The following is a 17671-nucleotide window of genomic DNA, read 5'->3' as shown; positions in this document are numbered from 1 at the left end:
GTCAGTACATTCTGATTAAATCCCTTTCCCACATCTTGTTGTTCTCATCTACCTATCTCCCGGTTATTTACTCAGTTTTCTCAGTGATTTTAGTCCTTAACTTAAGAAGTCTTCCTCTCCACCCTATTCCCTGTCATTCTCAGGGACTTTAGTAATGATGTTGACAAACCTCCTACTGAACACACAATTCCTAAACTCTCAATTTGTTCCGTTCTGTTAAAGCGACAGGGTAGCAACTTAGCTCTTACCATCTCATTGTAACTATTGTTGTTGAGTTGTTTTTTCAGTCGTCTCTGACTCTTTGTGACCCCATTTGGAGTTTTCTTGGCACAGATACTGGAGGGGTTTGTCATTCTCTTCTCCAGCTCATTTTACAAATGAGGAAAATGAGACAAACAGGGTTAAGTGACTTGCCCAGGGTCACATAGCTAATAAGTGTCTGAGGCCAGATTTGAACTCAGGAAGATGAATCTTCCTGATTCCAGGCCAGGTACTCTATCCACTGTACCACATGGCTGTCCTATTTAACTATACCACCTCCAATAATAGTTAATGATGATTAATCTTCACATTTATATGCTTCTTTAAGGTTACAGTAATATTTATTATCTCCGTTTTTCAAATGAGAAAACTGAGATCCAGAAGTTGTGACTTGCTTAAGGTCACATAGCTAATAAGTGATGGAGCCAGTATTCAAACTTAAGTTTCTTCATTCAGTGTCTGTCTGGTGCTGTTTTTCTTTCAAGGCAACTAAGCTTTATCTCAAATCCTTTCTTTTCTCTCAATCTCCTTTATCTTCTAGATCCTACATGTGAACTATAACTATTCTTCACTTCTTTCTGGGAACTTCTAACAGTAGAAGTTTCTGAACTTCAAAATTTTGCTATTTAACCACAGCCTTTTATCCTTTATCCTTCCATACCTTTATAATAATACCAAACCATTTCTTTGTCCTTGTCATGACTTATATTCTATGCCCCCTCCTCTCACTTCACTTGCTTCCTTGTCCAACCTTGATCCCACAGTTTCCATTTTAATGTCTTTATAGCTACTATACTAGAATTCTTTAACCCTTCACATTCTGCCATTCCCAACTTACTGGTCCTGAATGTTAGGTAGCTACAACCATTTGATCTCACTCTCTCTTTCTGCCCTGACGGAAAAATATTGCAAACAGCCTGAAAGAAAGAGTTCAAGTACCAAGGATCCACAGTTAGGATCGCATAAGATTTATTAGCTACCACTATAGTGGAGCAGATAAAATGGAATAATATATTCCAGAAGACAGAAAGTAGAGGCATACAGCCAAGAACTTATCTAGGAAAATTGAACATAATCCTATGGGGGGAAATATACCCTTGATGAAATATAGGATTGTAAAGCATTCCAAGCATCAATTTGAAACACAGGAATATATAGAAGTAAGTATAAGTATAGTATATGTAGTATAAGTTTAAGTATAAGTAAGTATAAGTCGGTATATAGAAGTAAGTAATGAGAAAGCACTGTACAAGGAAGAAATATTTACATTCTAATATTGGGAGATGACACAGACATCCTCTCAGTACCCTAATGTCATCATGGTTGTACAGGGAATTAAATGGGCAGTGAGTAGGAATGAAAGAAGAGGTGGTGTATTGGGAGAGGCCTTGAAGAAGCTTATAATAGATCACTTCAATCTCTGAGGTAAAAGGATGTTATTTACCATGAGAATGTGGCTTGGGTTGGACTATATGTGGAACATAAAAAAGGAGCAACCGAAGAGAGAGAATTTTAAGTATTTCCTGCTTTGTCCATGAGAGAATACCATTGCTTACACACCAAGAGTAGCTACTGTGCTGGATAAATCTAGTCCTACCATGGAAATGGAATCTTTAAGCTATTATGGCTTCTAGAGACTGTCCTTAACATCATCTAAATAAGCTGCTAATTTCCCTTTCCAGTTCTTTTTTACATGGCTCTCAGTTCTTTTCCATTTTTTCCTCAAATGTTCTCATTTCCTTAATTAAAAACATTTTTTAACTCTCTTAAAATATTCTTGCTTCCTCTCTTCCAGGAATTCTGGTTGAATTTGTCTTTAAGCCGTACTTTTCTTTGAGGTTTTGCTTGTAGTCATGGAGTCATTCTCTTCTTTTAGGTTTATGTCTTGAGCTTCCTTGTCATCATGAAGCTTTTTATGGTAATGGGATTCTTTTTTTTGTTTGTTTATTCTTCCAGCTTGACTTCAGACTTTATGTTAGGGCCAGGGTCTGTGAACCTCTGCAGGGAAGTTCTAGGCTTGTCCTGTTGCTGATTTCTTAAGAGTATGGAGTTGTGTGTTATACTGGCTCTCAGGCTGGGGACCTGCACACTTTCAGTTCTCCCAAAGTGGTCTGATCCAGGGCAAAGTCAGTTCTGGTTCCTCCACCACACTCTCTTATTCCTCTTGCTTTGGGTGCTTTGCAGTTTTGACCTGCCTAGCATGCAAGAAGGCAGAGAAGTGAGGGCACAGGTAGAAGAATTGACTTTGTAGGGAAGACTACCTCTTTACTAAGGAGAGAAAGGTTTTGTAAATAAAACGATGGAGGAGGAATTTTGGAGTATGGGGGTAGAGAAGAAGTCGCCCTTTGAGGATGTCTTCTGTTTTTATGAAGTAGGACATTTCTTGTTGGATAAGTTGGTGGAGAACTGGGGACTTGAGAGAAGCTTTGGAGCAAGCACTAAGAAGATGGAGAAAGAATTGTTGGTTTGCTTTTTCTTCATTGAGGACCTAGATGAGTGGAGATAACATGAATTGCAGTAGACAGTCAGTGTGATGGTATGACTTCTACCACCCATACTGGAAACGTACTTGGAGAAGGTGGTTGTGTACAGTTGAGGAGTGGTAAAACAGTGCAAGGTAATCAGGGTTGAAGTTGAAGCTTTTTTCCCTTTAAGATAAGCTCTTCCAAAACAGTACAGTGTGCTGGTCGTATCCAGGGTCTACATGGCCTGTAGGCTGAAAGGACATGAGCAGAGGAGAGCAGATTCTTTTCTTGACACAAAGTCTCTAATCAGGAAAAAGGATGGAGAGTCACTTTGGAGGCTAGTAGATCACAGTGTCCAGGATTTAGGTAGACTGATAATAGAATGAACTCTAAAGAATCCTTGCTTATGACAGAGATGGATCTGTAAGTAGCTGTGAGAAGCAGGGAGTGTGGCAACTCTTCCTAGCGCATTACGTCAGGGAACATAAAGCAGGAAGCAGCTATCATTGGAGAGGGAGACTAGAGATGTGTTGTCTTCCAGAGAGAGATCAAGAACATCAAAAGAAGATGGAAGAAAGAGATCAAGGGTGAAGAATTGAGCAAGAATTCAAGAGGAGGAAATGGAAAGAGGAAGGGTGTGAGAGAAAATGAACAGCTGGCACAGAGGTGTCAAATTCCCAGCCCTACCCAACCAGATTAAAATATAATTGGAAAATAATTAACAAAATAAACAAAAATACAATTGAACATAATGTTATATGTGGTTTTCTAAGTCAATATGCGGCCTGGAGAGATCCTTATGTACTGTACTATTTACTGGCCCTGTTTCTATTTGAATTGAACACTACTGGGACAGGACATTCCCCCAGAATTGAGAGTATGGAGAGAGGTTGTAGATGTAGAGAAAGGAGATTTTCTTCTGGGATGGATATTGAAGTACTGAAAATATTGATAACTCGTGGTTGGAGTATCCAGGTATTTCTCACAGATGTCAATCATAAACTAGCTTTAGTTGTAATTGAACCAAGAAAGTGATTCAAGGTGGCAGAAATAATTATCAGTAAAGACTGAACCAAGTGTCTGACTGTGAACTTGAGTTGGTTACACTTTGGAAGTTAGGTAGCTTGACAGAGTAGCCATTTTGTGATTATTTATTGTTACTGCTGTGACTATTTTCTCTTTATTGTTTCTAGTTGTCCTTTAAAAAAATCAACAACATGTTAAAGCCTAAGAACATGCTATCCAAATTCTTTCCAAAATTGAAAACTAGTTTTAATTGCCATTTAACTATAGCATTCTCTGAAATTTGAGAATGACCATTTGCTTAACACAGCTGTTGACTTCCTCTAGCTGAAATGCTTTTTTTCCTCCTTTAAGATAAGCCCTCCCAAAGCAGAATGCAGACCACATGTATTATCCACCCCAAATAAAGCTTAGTAAACTGCAGGCTCCTCCCATCATTTGCTGTGGGGTCCAGAATCCTGGGATTCCAGGCAAGGTCCCAGCTGTCCCAGTTTAGGTTACCCTGTTGAGATTGGCTCTAGCCACTTACTCTTTTCCCCTCCCCTCTGCTTTCACTGGAGGAATGCTTTTGAGCCAGAGATTAAATGTAGCAGCTATCACCAGGCTTTCTTGAGTGCAGCTGGCAACATGGGTGTGCTTCAGAGCAGCTCCTGTTTGCTCTGAGCCCCCTGCCCTGCCTCCCCTTTCACCATGTTTCCTCTGATATGATTTTGAGTACAACAATTCAAGAAGATTTTTCCTTCTGTGCTACATTATTCTCAAGTGTATTACCTCTTGATTGTTGGAAAAAAATCATTTAAAAATTTTTTGTTTTTTTAAATTACAAACATTTTCAAGGTGGTGAAAGGGGCATTAAAGTTCAACCAGTTTTCACTGTTTCAAGTTGCTTAGTGCCTTCAGAGGAAATCATATACGATCCACTGTCCCTGCAATGCCTGTGGGAAGAATTGAATGTCCCTTATCTCCTTCTTGTCCTAGGGACAGTGACCATGAGTGCCGCGTGTGCCGGGTGACAGTAGTAGGTTTGTCAGCTTATGCAAAACACATTTCTAGCCAGTTACACAAGGATAATGCTGATGCCCAGGAAAGAGAAGAAGATGGAAAAGAAGAAGAGGTGGAAGAAGAATACTTTGACAAGGAACTCGTTCAGCTTATAAAACAAAGGAATGAACAAAGCCGGTCAGTATTTTCTATGAATTTTAAAAATCCTCTGTGAGAAAGTACTTCTGTATTCTTTAGCTCTGCAGCATTCGTGTTAAAGTGTTGACTTCTGGATTTAATTTAGGGTTGTTGTGTTGTAGTCATAGATGCAGCAGGGCATTACTCAAAATTCTTTTCTGAAATTTTGAAATGCAGAACTAATTGGCTTAAAAACTAAACCTGATTTGTTGTCAAAGTTACATTTTCTACATTAGCTAATGAGTATTACATATTTGGTGTTCCTATTGCTTACTTTTAAGGAAGTCAGAATTGTTCTAAGTAGTAGGCTGTTTGTAACAGGGCAAGCAGGACAGAGGATAATTCTTGAAGATAAAATACAACAGCTTTGGCAATAAAAATACTATTACTCGTTTATAAAAATTGTGAATAGCTAAGTTATTTTGATTTAAAACCTCGGGTAGAGAGCCAGAGCAGTGGCATTAGTGGTGACACTTTATTTATCTCAAAAGGAGATGGCCTCATGTGTGACGAAAATATGGCAACTGAATGTCTTTTTTTTCTCTTGTATGCTTGTTTTGTCCAGAGACTTATAACGTTAAAAGTCAGGACATTTCCTGGTCTGTAGTCAGAAGAAGAGTAGAATTTCATTAAAGTAACATGTTAAAAGAAGCCTGTTTTATATGTCAGAAGTATTTACAGCCCTTTGAGGAAGGCTGTCCTAAAATGTCTCTAGAAGCGTGAGTTCTGACGTAGCTCAGTGGCTTAGTCCTTCAGATGACATTCCTGTTAAGTCCTGCATGGCAGCAGCTCACGCCCTTTCTGTCTTGGAATTGAAGCCAGTACTTCATTTTTGTTTTGTTACGGTAATTTTCTATTATCAGGCTATCTGTCTGTTAGTAAATGACATTGAAGGAAAAGGTATTAGCTCTTCTTTATGCTGGGTACTGTACTAGTTTTATCTTTTGGAGGATACCCTGTTACGTTTCTGAAGCAATTTATTGGTGCAGTCATCTGCTCTTTCTATCCATGAATGTTCCTACTTGTCTTATTTTTTCCAAGGTATTGTTTTAGTTGTATTATTGAGAGCAGTCAATTCATCCTGGGAAAGGATTTCTAACTTGGGAGTATTGAGTAATAGCTTTCCTAAATATTCCTGGAACAGAAAAGTCTGACCCAACTACTTATTGATTTATTAGATTTGGCATTGCTAGACTGCCGAAGAAAGAAAGATAGGATGGCAGTTTATTTAATAGTTAAAGAAAGCATATTTTAATATGGATATTATAACTGCCATTGAGTGGTTTGGGTCATCTTATTTAGAAAATGTTTGATTCCATGTTATCTTACAGTATTTTTAAAATTTCAGTTGGATTTAGGAGCCTGAATGCCAGTGAAGTTGAGTCTAAATAACAGTAACTAAATAACATTTTTAAAGCACTTTACATTTTTTAAAAAATGTTTTTTACCTCCATTATTTCGTTTCGTCCTCCCAACGTCCTTATAGCTTGTTAGGTATTTCCTGTATAATTCTTACTCTGCAGATGACTGTCTCTCCTATTGATTTGTCTGTGGTCACATAGCTGGGTAATAGAACTTTTGATTCCAAATACTAGTGAGTGCCTTTTCTAGGGTAGCACACTGTTTCTGATAAGACTTGCTTTGATTTGAGGCAAGGTTATAGGCCTGTGGCACATCGTTAGAAAGAAACCTAACTAAGCAATTATTGCTGTGATTTGGGGTAAGGAGTACATTGTTAGGAAATTATTTTAACATATCTTCTCATGATATTTTATTTATTATAACATCATTTTTGGAGTTCAACAGTATTAATTTGGATTGTTCTGTCCTAATTGTTCAATATACTGTAGCTTGTGCTGTAACGTTACTATGTTTGTGACTTATTTTCTTATTTGAACTCCTGGTATTTATTGTTTTTCTGTTCAGTGTTAGCTGTTTCTGGGTCCTGTTTGTAAGCCCTTCAAGGGAGGAATAGTAACCAAAATACCTGTTTTTGTGCCCAGCACTTAACCTGATGTCCGCTTCATAGTAGAGACTTAGTAAGCTTTTGTTGATGATAGTGAAGTACTAGAAAATGACCACCAAATATTTTGTTACTGCCCCTATTATACAAGGTTCTGAACTAGGTGCTAGTGATACAAAGACAAAATGAAAGATTGTCCCCATCCTGAAAGAGCTTAATTCAACTGTTGAGAAAAGGAAAGAGCACTGCCAGTCAGAGGCTCAGGAAAATCTTTCATGTTGAAGTTGGCATTTGAGTGGAGTCTTGAAGGAAGCTAAGGTCTACTTTGAGACAGAGTGGTGAGGGAGTATACTCTAGCCATGCAGGAAAGCTTGTGCAAAGTCAAAGAAGTGAGAGATGGAGTGTAGAGGTCAAGAAATACCACGTAGGATGAAGGTGACTTAGATAAAATAAAAATCAATATAATAACATAGCCTGGAGCTAGAGTTTTGAAAGGCTTTAAATCCTAAGCTCAGGACTTTGTTATATCCCAGAGGCAACAGGGAGCCACTGAAGGTTCTCAAGCCAGATGTAGTCTGTAAACCTGTCTATGGGACCTCCAGAGTTCTAGTTTTTTTTAGTGTATGTAGGCAAAACTGTGTGAGTCATCAAGTGAGTATATTGTTCTTAAAATACTCTAGGGATAGCAGTTGCAGTGGCTGACACATCTTAGTCAAGTTTTTCTTATTAAGCCTTTTTTTGTCCTCTTTCTGTAGAAGTGAGAAATTTATCTTTATACTTCACATACTTTTATGGAACTCTCAGCTTTCTTCATGACAAATAATCCTAATGTCTTAGTCTTTTGATAGATTATCTTTTTCATGTGTTGCACTATTTTTGGTTTGCGTGGGTACATTTAAACATAGTTCTTTAGTGCAATAAAATCTTGCCATTTAAAATGACTTAGAGTGATTGGACTTTTAACTAGGATTGAGAGGAAACAAGAAATATGTTTTTAAATCACCAAGGGAAAACTGTTTGTCTTCTAGACAAGATGAAGCATCTGTTACTGGCCAAGAAATAAACTCTGATGACAGACGACAATGGCGAAGAGAAGACCGAGGAGCTTACCAAGAGAGAGACACTTATGATCAGCTATCTTGGCACCATCGTGCACCACTTCAGCGGGATTGGAAGTGGGAAAAGGATGGCTTTAATGGTGGTCGGAAAAATAACTTTCCACATTCCTTGAGGAATGGTGGTGGACCAAGAGGACGTTCTGGGTGGCACAAGGGTGGTCCAGGAGGATCTTCAAATTGGTATCACAACCACAATAATTCTGGAGGTGGTTGGCATCCAAATAATGGAACAGTAGATTGGCATCATGGTGGTTCAGGAAGGAATTCCAACTGGCATTCTGAAGGAGCAGGCGGTTTTTGGCACATGAACAATGGTAGTGGAAACTGGCAATCAAAGGCACGTGGTACAAATAATTGGAATTATAGTGGCCCTGGAGACATATTTCAACCTGGAAGAAACAGGAATTCTAATTGCCAAATTGATGACATGACCATGCTCTGGAACAAGAAATCTAATAAATTAAACAAGTATAATCAAGAGAGATATGTTTGGCAAAGGCAAGAGAATAGAGGTCCCACGGAAGATAAAAATGATTATCTATTGGATTTTACAAGTGATAAGCTTCCTTCAGAGGGCTTACTTGACTTCAGCAGTTCTGAGCAGCCTGAAAGCCAAACCTCTAAGCAAGCAGAAATTATAGCTTCTAAAATAAGTGGAAAGAGTGGTAATGTCTCAAAGGATAAAATTCATCGCTGGACTCCTTACCCATCCCAGAAAATTATAGAACCACAGCCAGGGTTGAAAGAAGCTACAGCTAAAAAGTCAGAGGTGGTAGATGAACCTCCTTTTCTTTTCCACCTAATAACTGCATGTGGGAAAGATCCCAAGAGTAATAGTACAGATAATTCCACAAAGCTGAAAACAAATAAAGAAACTCAATCAGGATCCTTCGATCCCAAGGTAACTTCTGATCACACTGTTTCCAGTGAGGCAGTGACCACTTGCACATCTAGAGTAATAACTGAACAAGAGAACAGCTCACAGAAAATGCCATCACTAAAGTCTCCACTCCTTCCAATCCCAAATACTAGATCTTTGTCTCAAAAACAAGATTCAAAGAACCTTTTAAAAAACACAAAACCTTTGTCTTCAACTCCTGGAGAATGTCAGAATCACTCAAATGCACTTAGCTTGGAAGAGAACCAGACATCTTCTTATGTATCTAAACTGCGTAGTTCATGTTCTCGTGTCTTAAAAGGAAATAAAACAGTGCTTGATGGCACTCAGAAGGAGCCTGTTGACAATTTAAATGAAGTCTTGAGAAAAGCCAAGGAAGTGCTAAAATGTAGTCAATCCCTGCAAAATCCACTACCGAGCAGTGCCAAAAGTACCAGGAGCTGTGCTTCAGAAAGTAAGAATGGAGAAGAGTCTGTGAAAGGCTCTTTGAACGCTGAGCTTCAAGAACATGCTCCAGAAGATGGAGGTGATGCAGAACTACCGGACCTTGAAAAACACAGTACAAAAGTTGAAGATGTTGGTCCTGTATTTCCCAAAGGTTCACCTTGTGGCACTTTAGAATGTGAGCGTGCTGCTACTGAGAAAGAGAGTGTTGACAAAATTATGAAAACAACTGGAAAATGCTCCGTTAATTCAGATGGTCCTACAGCTCCCCAAAAAGAATCAGAATTTCAAATGGAGTCTGTAGCATCTGCAGGTAGTCCTCAATCTGGCTTACTGCTAGACTCTAAAACATCACTAGAAGACATCCAGGTTGAAGATCCTAAATCAGGTTTGCCTTTTGAAACAGAAAGCTTTGAGAGTAATAACTTGGATGTTGACCTCCAAAAAGGAGGTACAGGTCAACCTTCAGGCTCTCTCCTGCCTGAACTAAGCAAACTTGGTTTTCCTGCCTCTCTCCAGCGAGATCTAACCCGGCACATCAGTTTGAAGAGCAAACCTGGGGCTCATCTTCCTGAGCCCAATCTCAATAATGCACGCCGCATTCGGAATGTTAGTGGGCATCGAAAGAGTGAAACAGAGAAGGAGTCAGGGCTCAAACCAACCCTGCGACAGATTCTGAATGCTTCTCGAAGAAATGTCAACTGGGAGCAAGTCATTCAGCAGGTAACCAAGAAGAAGCAGGAGCTGGGCAAAGGTTTACCCAGGTGAGTGCCCTTTTTCTTTGTTTTTTACAAAAAAAAATTGTAAAGTATTTTTTAAGTTAACTTTTAGCTTTCTTTTTAAATTTTGAGCTCCAAATTTTCTGTCTTCCAGTCCCTTCCTTTACCCACTAAGAAGGCAAGTAATATGATGTCATTTATGTATGTGAAATCATGCAAAATAATTCTATATTAGCCATATTACCAAAAAAACAAAAGCAAGAAAAATAAAGTGTGAAAGTTGAACTTTGATTTGTACTCAGAGTTCATCAGTTCTCTCCCTGGAGGTGGGTAGCATTTTTTCTTCATGAGTCCTTTGAAACTGTCTTAGATCATTGTCTTGATCACAGTAACCAAGTCTTTCACAGTTGATCATCATTACAATATTGCTTTTACTGTGCGTGATGATCTCCCTGTTCTTTTTACTTTACTTTGCGTTGGTTCATATAGGTCTTGGTGTTTTTTCTGAAATCACCCTACTTATCATTTCCCACAGCACAATTGTATACCACAACTTGTTCAGCCGTTTTCCACTTGATGAGCACCACCTTGATTTCTAGTTCTTTGCTGCCACAAAAAGAGCTGCTATAAAATATTTGTACAGATAGGTCCTTTTTCTTTGATCTCTTTGGGTTATAGACCTAGTAGTGGTATTGCTGGGTTAAAGGATTTTATAGTCTTTGTGCCCAGTTCCTAATTGTTCTCCAGAGTATGTCAGACCAGTTCATTATCCATCAACAGCAGTTCATTTGTTCAGTTTCTTCAGTCATATCCATCTCTCTGTGACCCCATTTTGGGGGTTTTAGGGCAAAGATACTAGAGTGGTTTGCCATTTCCTTCTCCAGCTCATTTTACATGAGTTGCTGAGGCAAACAGGGTTAAATGACTTGCCCGAGGTCACACCACTAGGAAGTATCTGAGGCCAGATTTCAGTTCATGAAGATGAATCTTCCTAATTCTAAGTCTTGTGCTCTCTCCACTGTACCACCTAATATTTTATTAGTGTACCTATTTTTACCTCATCCCTCTGCTTTTGTCATTTCTGAAAAGTGAGGTGATACCTCAGAGTTTTATTAATTTGCCTTTTTCTGATCAATAGTGATTTAGAGCATTTTTTCATATAACTATAGATAATTTTGATTTACTCCTCTGAAAACTGCCTTTGATATCCTTTGACCAAAGGGGATATCAATTGGGGAATGACTCTATATATTTAAAAAAATACATAAATTTGACTCATTTCAGTACTCAGGATATATTTGAGAAATGAGGTCTTTATCAGAGAAACTTACTGTAAAAATTTTTGATATTACTTCATTGTCTGTGGTATCTTTTAGCAAAATGTAGTTTCACTATTTGTCCCTTTTAATTAGGTCTGTTTTTGCTTTTCCTTTGTCTGAGATGATGATTGGTATCCTTCCCTTTTTTAGTTCAGCGGAAGCATATTAGATTCTGCTCCAGCCTTTTATTTTAATTCTGTGTGTAGCTTTCTGTTTCAGGTGTGTCTTGTAAACAACATATTGTTGAATTCTGCCTTCTAATTCTAATTCTTTCTAATTCATTTGAATTTCTAATTCAATTCATCTGCTTCCGTTTTATGGCTGAGTATATTCCATTCACATTCACAGTTATGATTATAAACTTTGTATTTCCTTCCATCCCATTTTTTCTGTTTCTTCTCCTCTTTTGCTTTTTATCCAGTCTTCCTCAAAAGTCTACTATTTTGCTTGTAACTACTGCCTTCCTTCATCTTTCCTCCCTTTTATCATCCCTCCCCTTCTGTTATCCCTTCCTTCTCCTATTTCCCTATTGGGTTACTTACATTTTTGTAATACAGCTGAATGTGTGTGTGTGTGTGTGTGTGTGTGTGTGTGTGTGTGTGTGTGTGTATGTTCTTGCATCTTTGAACAAATTTTGATGAGATTAAAGTTCAAGAATGCATTGCACCCCCCCCCCCAATTTTCTCTTCTACTGGGAAAGTCTTGTGCCTTGCATGTCACTTTTATGTGAGAAAATTTTCTCCATTCTGCCTTCCCAGTGCATGCCTCTTTCTCACCCCTTGATTTTTTTGAGCTCATTCCTACCTAATAGACTTAATCTATGCTCTCTGTCTATGTAAACTCCTTTTAACTGCCCTAAAAATAATAAAGTTCCTAAGAGTTACATGAATCATCTTCCCATATAGGAATGTAAATAGTAAACAGAATGTGAACTTTGTTAAGTCTCTGATAATTACTCTTTTGTGTTTGTCTTTTTAGCTTCTCTGGAGTCTTATGTTTAAATATCATATTTTCTCTTCAGCTGTGGTCTTTTTATCAGGAAGCTTGAAAATTTTGTTTCATTAAATATCCATTTTTTCCCTTGGAGGATTATTCTCAGTTTTGCTTGGTAGATTATTCTTGGCTGTAATCCTAGCTCTTTTACTTTTCAGAATATATTCTAAGCCTTCCACCCCTTTAATGTGGAAGCTACTAAATCTTGTGTGATCCTGACTGTGGCTCCACAATGTTTGAATTATTTCTTTTTGGTTGCTTGAAGTATTTTAAATTCTTTGACCTGGGAGCTCTGGAATTTGGCTGTAATATTCCTGAGAGTTATCATTTGGGGATCTCTTTTAGAAGGTGATTGGTAGATTTTTTCAGTTTCTGTTTTTTCAGTCCTTGATAATTTCTTAAAATGTGATGCCTAGGCTCTTTCTTTGATCATGGCTTTTTTGTAGTCCAGTACATCTTAAATTATCTCTCCTTGATCTGTTTTCCAAGTCAGTTATTTTTCTGATGAGATATTTCATATTTTCTTCTATTTTTTCTTTTGATTTTCTTTGTTTCTTAATGTTTCATGGAATCATTAGCTTTCACTTGCCCAATTCCAATTTTTAAGGAGTTCTTCAGTGAATTTTTATATCCCCTTTTCCATTTGGTCCAGTCTGTTTTTTAAATAGGTTTGGTTTTTTTTTTGGTGAAGCAGTTGGGGTTAAGTGACTTGCCCAGAGTCACACAGCTAGGAAATATGTGTCTGAGGCTGGATTTGAACTCAGGTCCTCTTCACTCCAGGGCCAGTGCTCTATCCACTGTGCCACCTAGCTGCCCCCAAACAGTTCTTTTCTTCAGTGAATTTTTGTGCTTCTTTTACCATTGGGCCAATTGTTTGGTTTTTTTCCTTGGTTTTTGGTGAGGCAAGGGGGTTAAGTGACTTGCTCAGGGTCACACAGCTAGTAAGTGTCAAGTGTCTGAGGTCAGATTTGAACTCAGGTCCTCCTGACTCCAAGGCTAGAGCTCTATCTACTCTGCCACCTAGCTGCCCCCAGTTGTTTTTTTAAGGTGTTATTTTGTTCAGTATTTTTTGTGCCTGTTTTACCAAGCTGTTAACTATCTTTTAGTAATTTTCTTTCATCACTCTCATTTCTTTTCCCAATTTTTCCTCACTTGTTTAACTCTTCCAGTAATTCTTATTGGGCTTGAGTCCAGTTAGCATTTTTCTTTGATGCTTTGTTTGCAGGTGTTCCCACTTTGTTGTCCTCTTCTGAGTTTATGTCTCGGTTGCCTTCCCTGCTGCCAGAGTACCTTTTTATAGTCAAAGTATTTTTGTTGTTATTGTTTGCTCATTTTTCTAGCTGATTTCTTGACTTTGAACTTTATGTTAAAAGTTGGGCCCTGTTCACCTTAGGATGAGGAGACACTCCTCAGGCTTTTTTGTGTGGCTTTTTTCAGAGCTTCTTCTGGGGGTCTGCAAATTTTTGGTGCTTCCTAGTTGGTGTCGTCCTGATCTATGCTGGTCTCTATCCAAGAAGGGCCTCTTTGGTCCCCTGTAGCCAGAAAGAAAATGTAGTTATTTCGTTTGTAGGTTGATTACTTAGTTGGAAAATCCCTGAGGATTGGTTATTCTTGAACCTCTCCTAGTCCTCATACTGCGCTGGACATAATGAATGTTTCAGAAATATTTATTGAATGAATGCAAACTTGATCCAGTAAAAGATGTATAGAAGTAGCTAGGTCTTAAATAGTTCAGGTCATTGACATTATAGGAACCAGAACTGACAAATTAACCCAAAAATCTTTGAAAGAAACTTGACTACCCAGAAAGCAAAAAAAAAAAAGTAAACATTTATTTGAAATGAATATAGTTACTAAAAAGGATAGGAAAAGAAAATGCTGTATAATCAACCTTTTAACACCCATTTAAAACTTTTTTTTTTGAGTTGTAAATTTTCTGTCTTCTTCTCTGAGATGGTAAGCAATTTGATATAGGTTATACATGTTCAATAAGACTTATTTACTACTATGTAATCATCCATTTTTGAGAATTTGTGTAGAAATACCTGTGGTGTGGTTACAAAATCCTCCATAAGCTGATGATGTTTGCTTACATTGTATAGATAAGGAAATTGAAGCATAGATGTGGAGAATAAATTCATGTTAAAATTAAAATGGAAGTGAGGAGAGTTAGAATTATATTACTGGTGTGTTCTGTCTGTAAAAGCATAATTTATACCCTGACAATCCTGACAGTTTAATAATTTAATGTCGTTATCAGACACTAAAAATCTAACACTGAAGATTCTCCAAAGAGTGAACAAAATTTCAAAATAAGTTTACTGCTTAAACTTTATTTAGCTATTGGAATGTGAAAGGACTAGCTTATGGCAATTTATAAATATTCCAAGAAAGCTTGTATGTCATCTGAGTATTTCTGACTATGACAGAGTGAGTAAATGGACTTTACTTGGCTAATTGTAATGAAAATTTGACTGGCACATAGAAATAACTTTGTGAACATTGCATACAATGTCAGACTTGTTTAATATGCTGGTTAGTTTGCCAACCTGCCTTTTTTCCCCCTTTTTTTCTTCTTTGTTGTAAGGGATAGATGGCTCTTTGGATAGGGGATAGGGGAAGACTGTGTTTGGCAATGAAGATAATGTAAAAACAAGGTATCATTATAAAGAAACAAGTATGTGCTGAAAAAAAAAATTGGTCTATTTTTATAAGCTTCTTTCCCAGTTGAGAGAGCCTATTTCTTTAGTTGACCCTTCCTTTAAGCAATAGCTAATTATTATTTTTCCCTGTCTGAGTCATACTCATTTTCTGTTTCTGCTCTTTGTATAAGGTTTGGCATAGAGATGGTACCCCTAGTTCAGAATGAGCAGGAGGTGTTGGATTTGGACGAGGAACCTGACCTGTCCAGTTTAGAAGGTTTCCAGTGGGAAGGTATTTCCATTGCTACATCACCTGCATTGGCAAGGAAACGCAGTCTTTCTGAGAGCAGTGTGATCATGGACAGGACTCCTTCCATGTACAGCTTCTTCACTGAGCAGGCTACAGGAAAGGAGAATGAGCCCCAGCAGATTGTTCCACCCAGTAACTCTTTGCAGACAGTCCAAGGTCAGAAAGCAAACGTGAACCTAAAGCAGGACATGATGCCCCTGGCTTCTTCCTCAAGGACAGGTGAAAGGGTTGAAAGTGTTGTGACTCGAAGGCGACATAGTGCCCAGTTGCCTCCTGACCGAATGATATCCTTGGTGCGTTCTGCCAGACAAGAAGAACTAAACAGGCCGGAGAGCTCAACACCCCTTTCTGAGAACCAGAACACTCAGGAAAGTAATGGAGAAGGGAACTCTTTATCCTCTAATGCCTCCTCGGGTCTTGGCATCTCTAGTTTGGTAGATGCTGCTACAGACAGCAGCTGTACCTCTGGGGCAGAGCAGAACGACGGCCAGGGCCTCCGGAAGAAGCGCCGGGCAACTGGAGTAAGTATGAGGAGGCCTAGTGCTCTTTGGGCTGAGCTGTCATAGCTGCTTCACTGGTCTTGGTGCAGCCCCAGGTGGGGTGAGGGGCATGCAGGTGGGGTGGTGGCATGCAGGAGGAGTGGGGTAGGGGGAGGGTGAGTGGAGGTGTATTTAGGCTGGGGATGGGATGATATTGAGATATTTTGTTTGTTTGTTTTTTATTTTCATTGTCCTAGGTGGTTTTTTTTTTAAACCATTGTTTAATTCTGCCGGGTGATATGTGATCTAATAGGAAGTCATCTTTGAAATGACTGAGCTAGCAATTGTTAATATATGAATGTACCTGCAGTTGTAACTTGACATGCTTTCATGAATGTATTCTGTTAGGGTGGTGTAGGAAGGGAGCTTAGATTTAGATATGGGAGGCATGTGTGATTGGTTGGCCCAGTGTTTCTTTTCTAGTACTGAGTGTTTTCTTTTGTAATGGTTATAATTCTATTAATTGATAAGCACGCAGCCGATATAACCTTGGAGCTATCATTAGAGCTATGTGCTATTATTCTGTCTTTCCCCTTCTCTTTCCTGCCCTGGCCCAATTCAAAATTTGCTTCATTGTTACTGTTTTTGTTCCTTTGATATTTCTTTTTCCCGAAAGGAAGGGAAAAAGCTAAGAGTAGGGAGACAGAGTTAGATGTCATAAAGAACTCTAGCACTGATTGGTTCTTGGGGGGTAAACCAGAGGATGGAACTTTGCCTCTAATCCCACATGGAATCCCTTGCTTCCTCTCCCCTTTCCTTGTCCATGGTGAGAAAGTGCAGCAATGATGGCAGCTGTCAAGAGTGAAGGACCTTGTCGAATTGTAGAATACTGAGCCTGGAAGGTGCCAAAACATGAAATGGAAGCCCAGAGACATGCAGTGACTTAGCCTAAGGTCACACGGCTAGTAATTGGCAGAGCCAGATCTTGAATCCTAATCCTTAGTCTCAGGTTTTAGCTGCTTTCTATACTGCCTCTGAGGAACCATGCTTTATACTTCTTTTGTGGCTATATTAGGTGCTTGATTGGATTGAAAAGCAACTTTAGTAGCTTGAAAGAGGTATTAGAGAGGTTTCTCCTTTGATTTGCTGGGTGTAAACTTTTGCACAGATAATTCTGTCTCATGGAAATTATAAAAGGTAGGCATTCCTTTAGGCCTGTAGAGGTAGTGGCAGCATATCTTTTATGCATGTCTGGCACTTAGCACAGTGCTTGGCACATAGGTGTTTAATAATACTTGTGAATTTATGTTTAAGGGGTTAAGTTCTAAATTGGCTTCATGTAATTGGATTCTGTTGGAGATGGTCACTATTAGAATAATAAATGCCATGTTTAGATGACTTAGGAAATCTAAGCTTACAGATACTTTGAATTTCCAAGTCTTGACAAATCCTAGAATGACACAATTTCATTTTAGTCCCTAGTGTTATCATTGTAGTCTTATTAAGATTTATTGAAGTGTTCATTTGTTCTTTTTCTGATAAATTATGTTCATGCTTTACTATAATAATTTATTAGTTTGTAGCACTGATGGTGATATTTGGTCCTTACAGCAATGAGGACCTGATTTGGGTCCTTGTTTCATATTCACCTAGTGTATGCCTCTGAGTTATCCTGTGCACCAGTCCAGGTTGGGGTAGATATCCTTGATTTCCCCATCAGTCTTGGATTTCCACCTCAGTCTTGGATTTTATTTATCAGCATTTGGTCTGAAGCTGGAGAAGATGGATAGGACTTGATCCTGTACTCCCTTACTTAAGTAGCCTCAGGGACTTTTGTATCCCCTCTGAGATAAAATAC

The 17671-nt window shown here is 38.5% G+C and overlaps 1 protein-coding gene across 4 annotated transcripts in view; it reads left to right on the top strand.

Annotated features, from left to right (window-relative positions):
* ZNF106 (zinc finger protein 106) overlaps positions 1 to 17671 on the top strand; it is an 86802-nt gene that overhangs the window by 18160 nt on the left and 50971 nt on the right. For 2 of the 4 annotated variants that reach the window (XM_021009330.2, XM_078151364.1), the window contains 3 exons: positions 4728 to 4928; positions 7920 to 10115; positions 15216 to 15855. In XM_021009330.2, the coding sequence (XP_020864989.2) occupies positions 4728 to 4928; positions 7920 to 10115; positions 15216 to 15855 (3037 nt within the window). The remainder of the gene's footprint in view (positions 1 to 4727; positions 4929 to 7919; positions 10116 to 15215; positions 15856 to 17671) is intronic. The other 2 variants (XM_078151363.1, XM_021009331.2) reach the window with 2 other exon arrangements.

Source organism: Phascolarctos cinereus, unplaced genomic scaffold (assembly GCF_003287225.1).
Source record: "Phascolarctos cinereus isolate Bilbo 61053 unplaced genomic scaffold, phaCin_HiC Scaffold_3;HRSCAF=262, whole genome shotgun sequence".
Taxonomy (NCBI): domain Eukaryota; kingdom Metazoa; phylum Chordata; class Mammalia; order Diprotodontia; family Phascolarctidae; genus Phascolarctos; species Phascolarctos cinereus.
The sequence above is the reverse complement of the archived record's forward strand: the minus strand, read 5'-3'. Positions and strand labels throughout refer to the sequence as shown.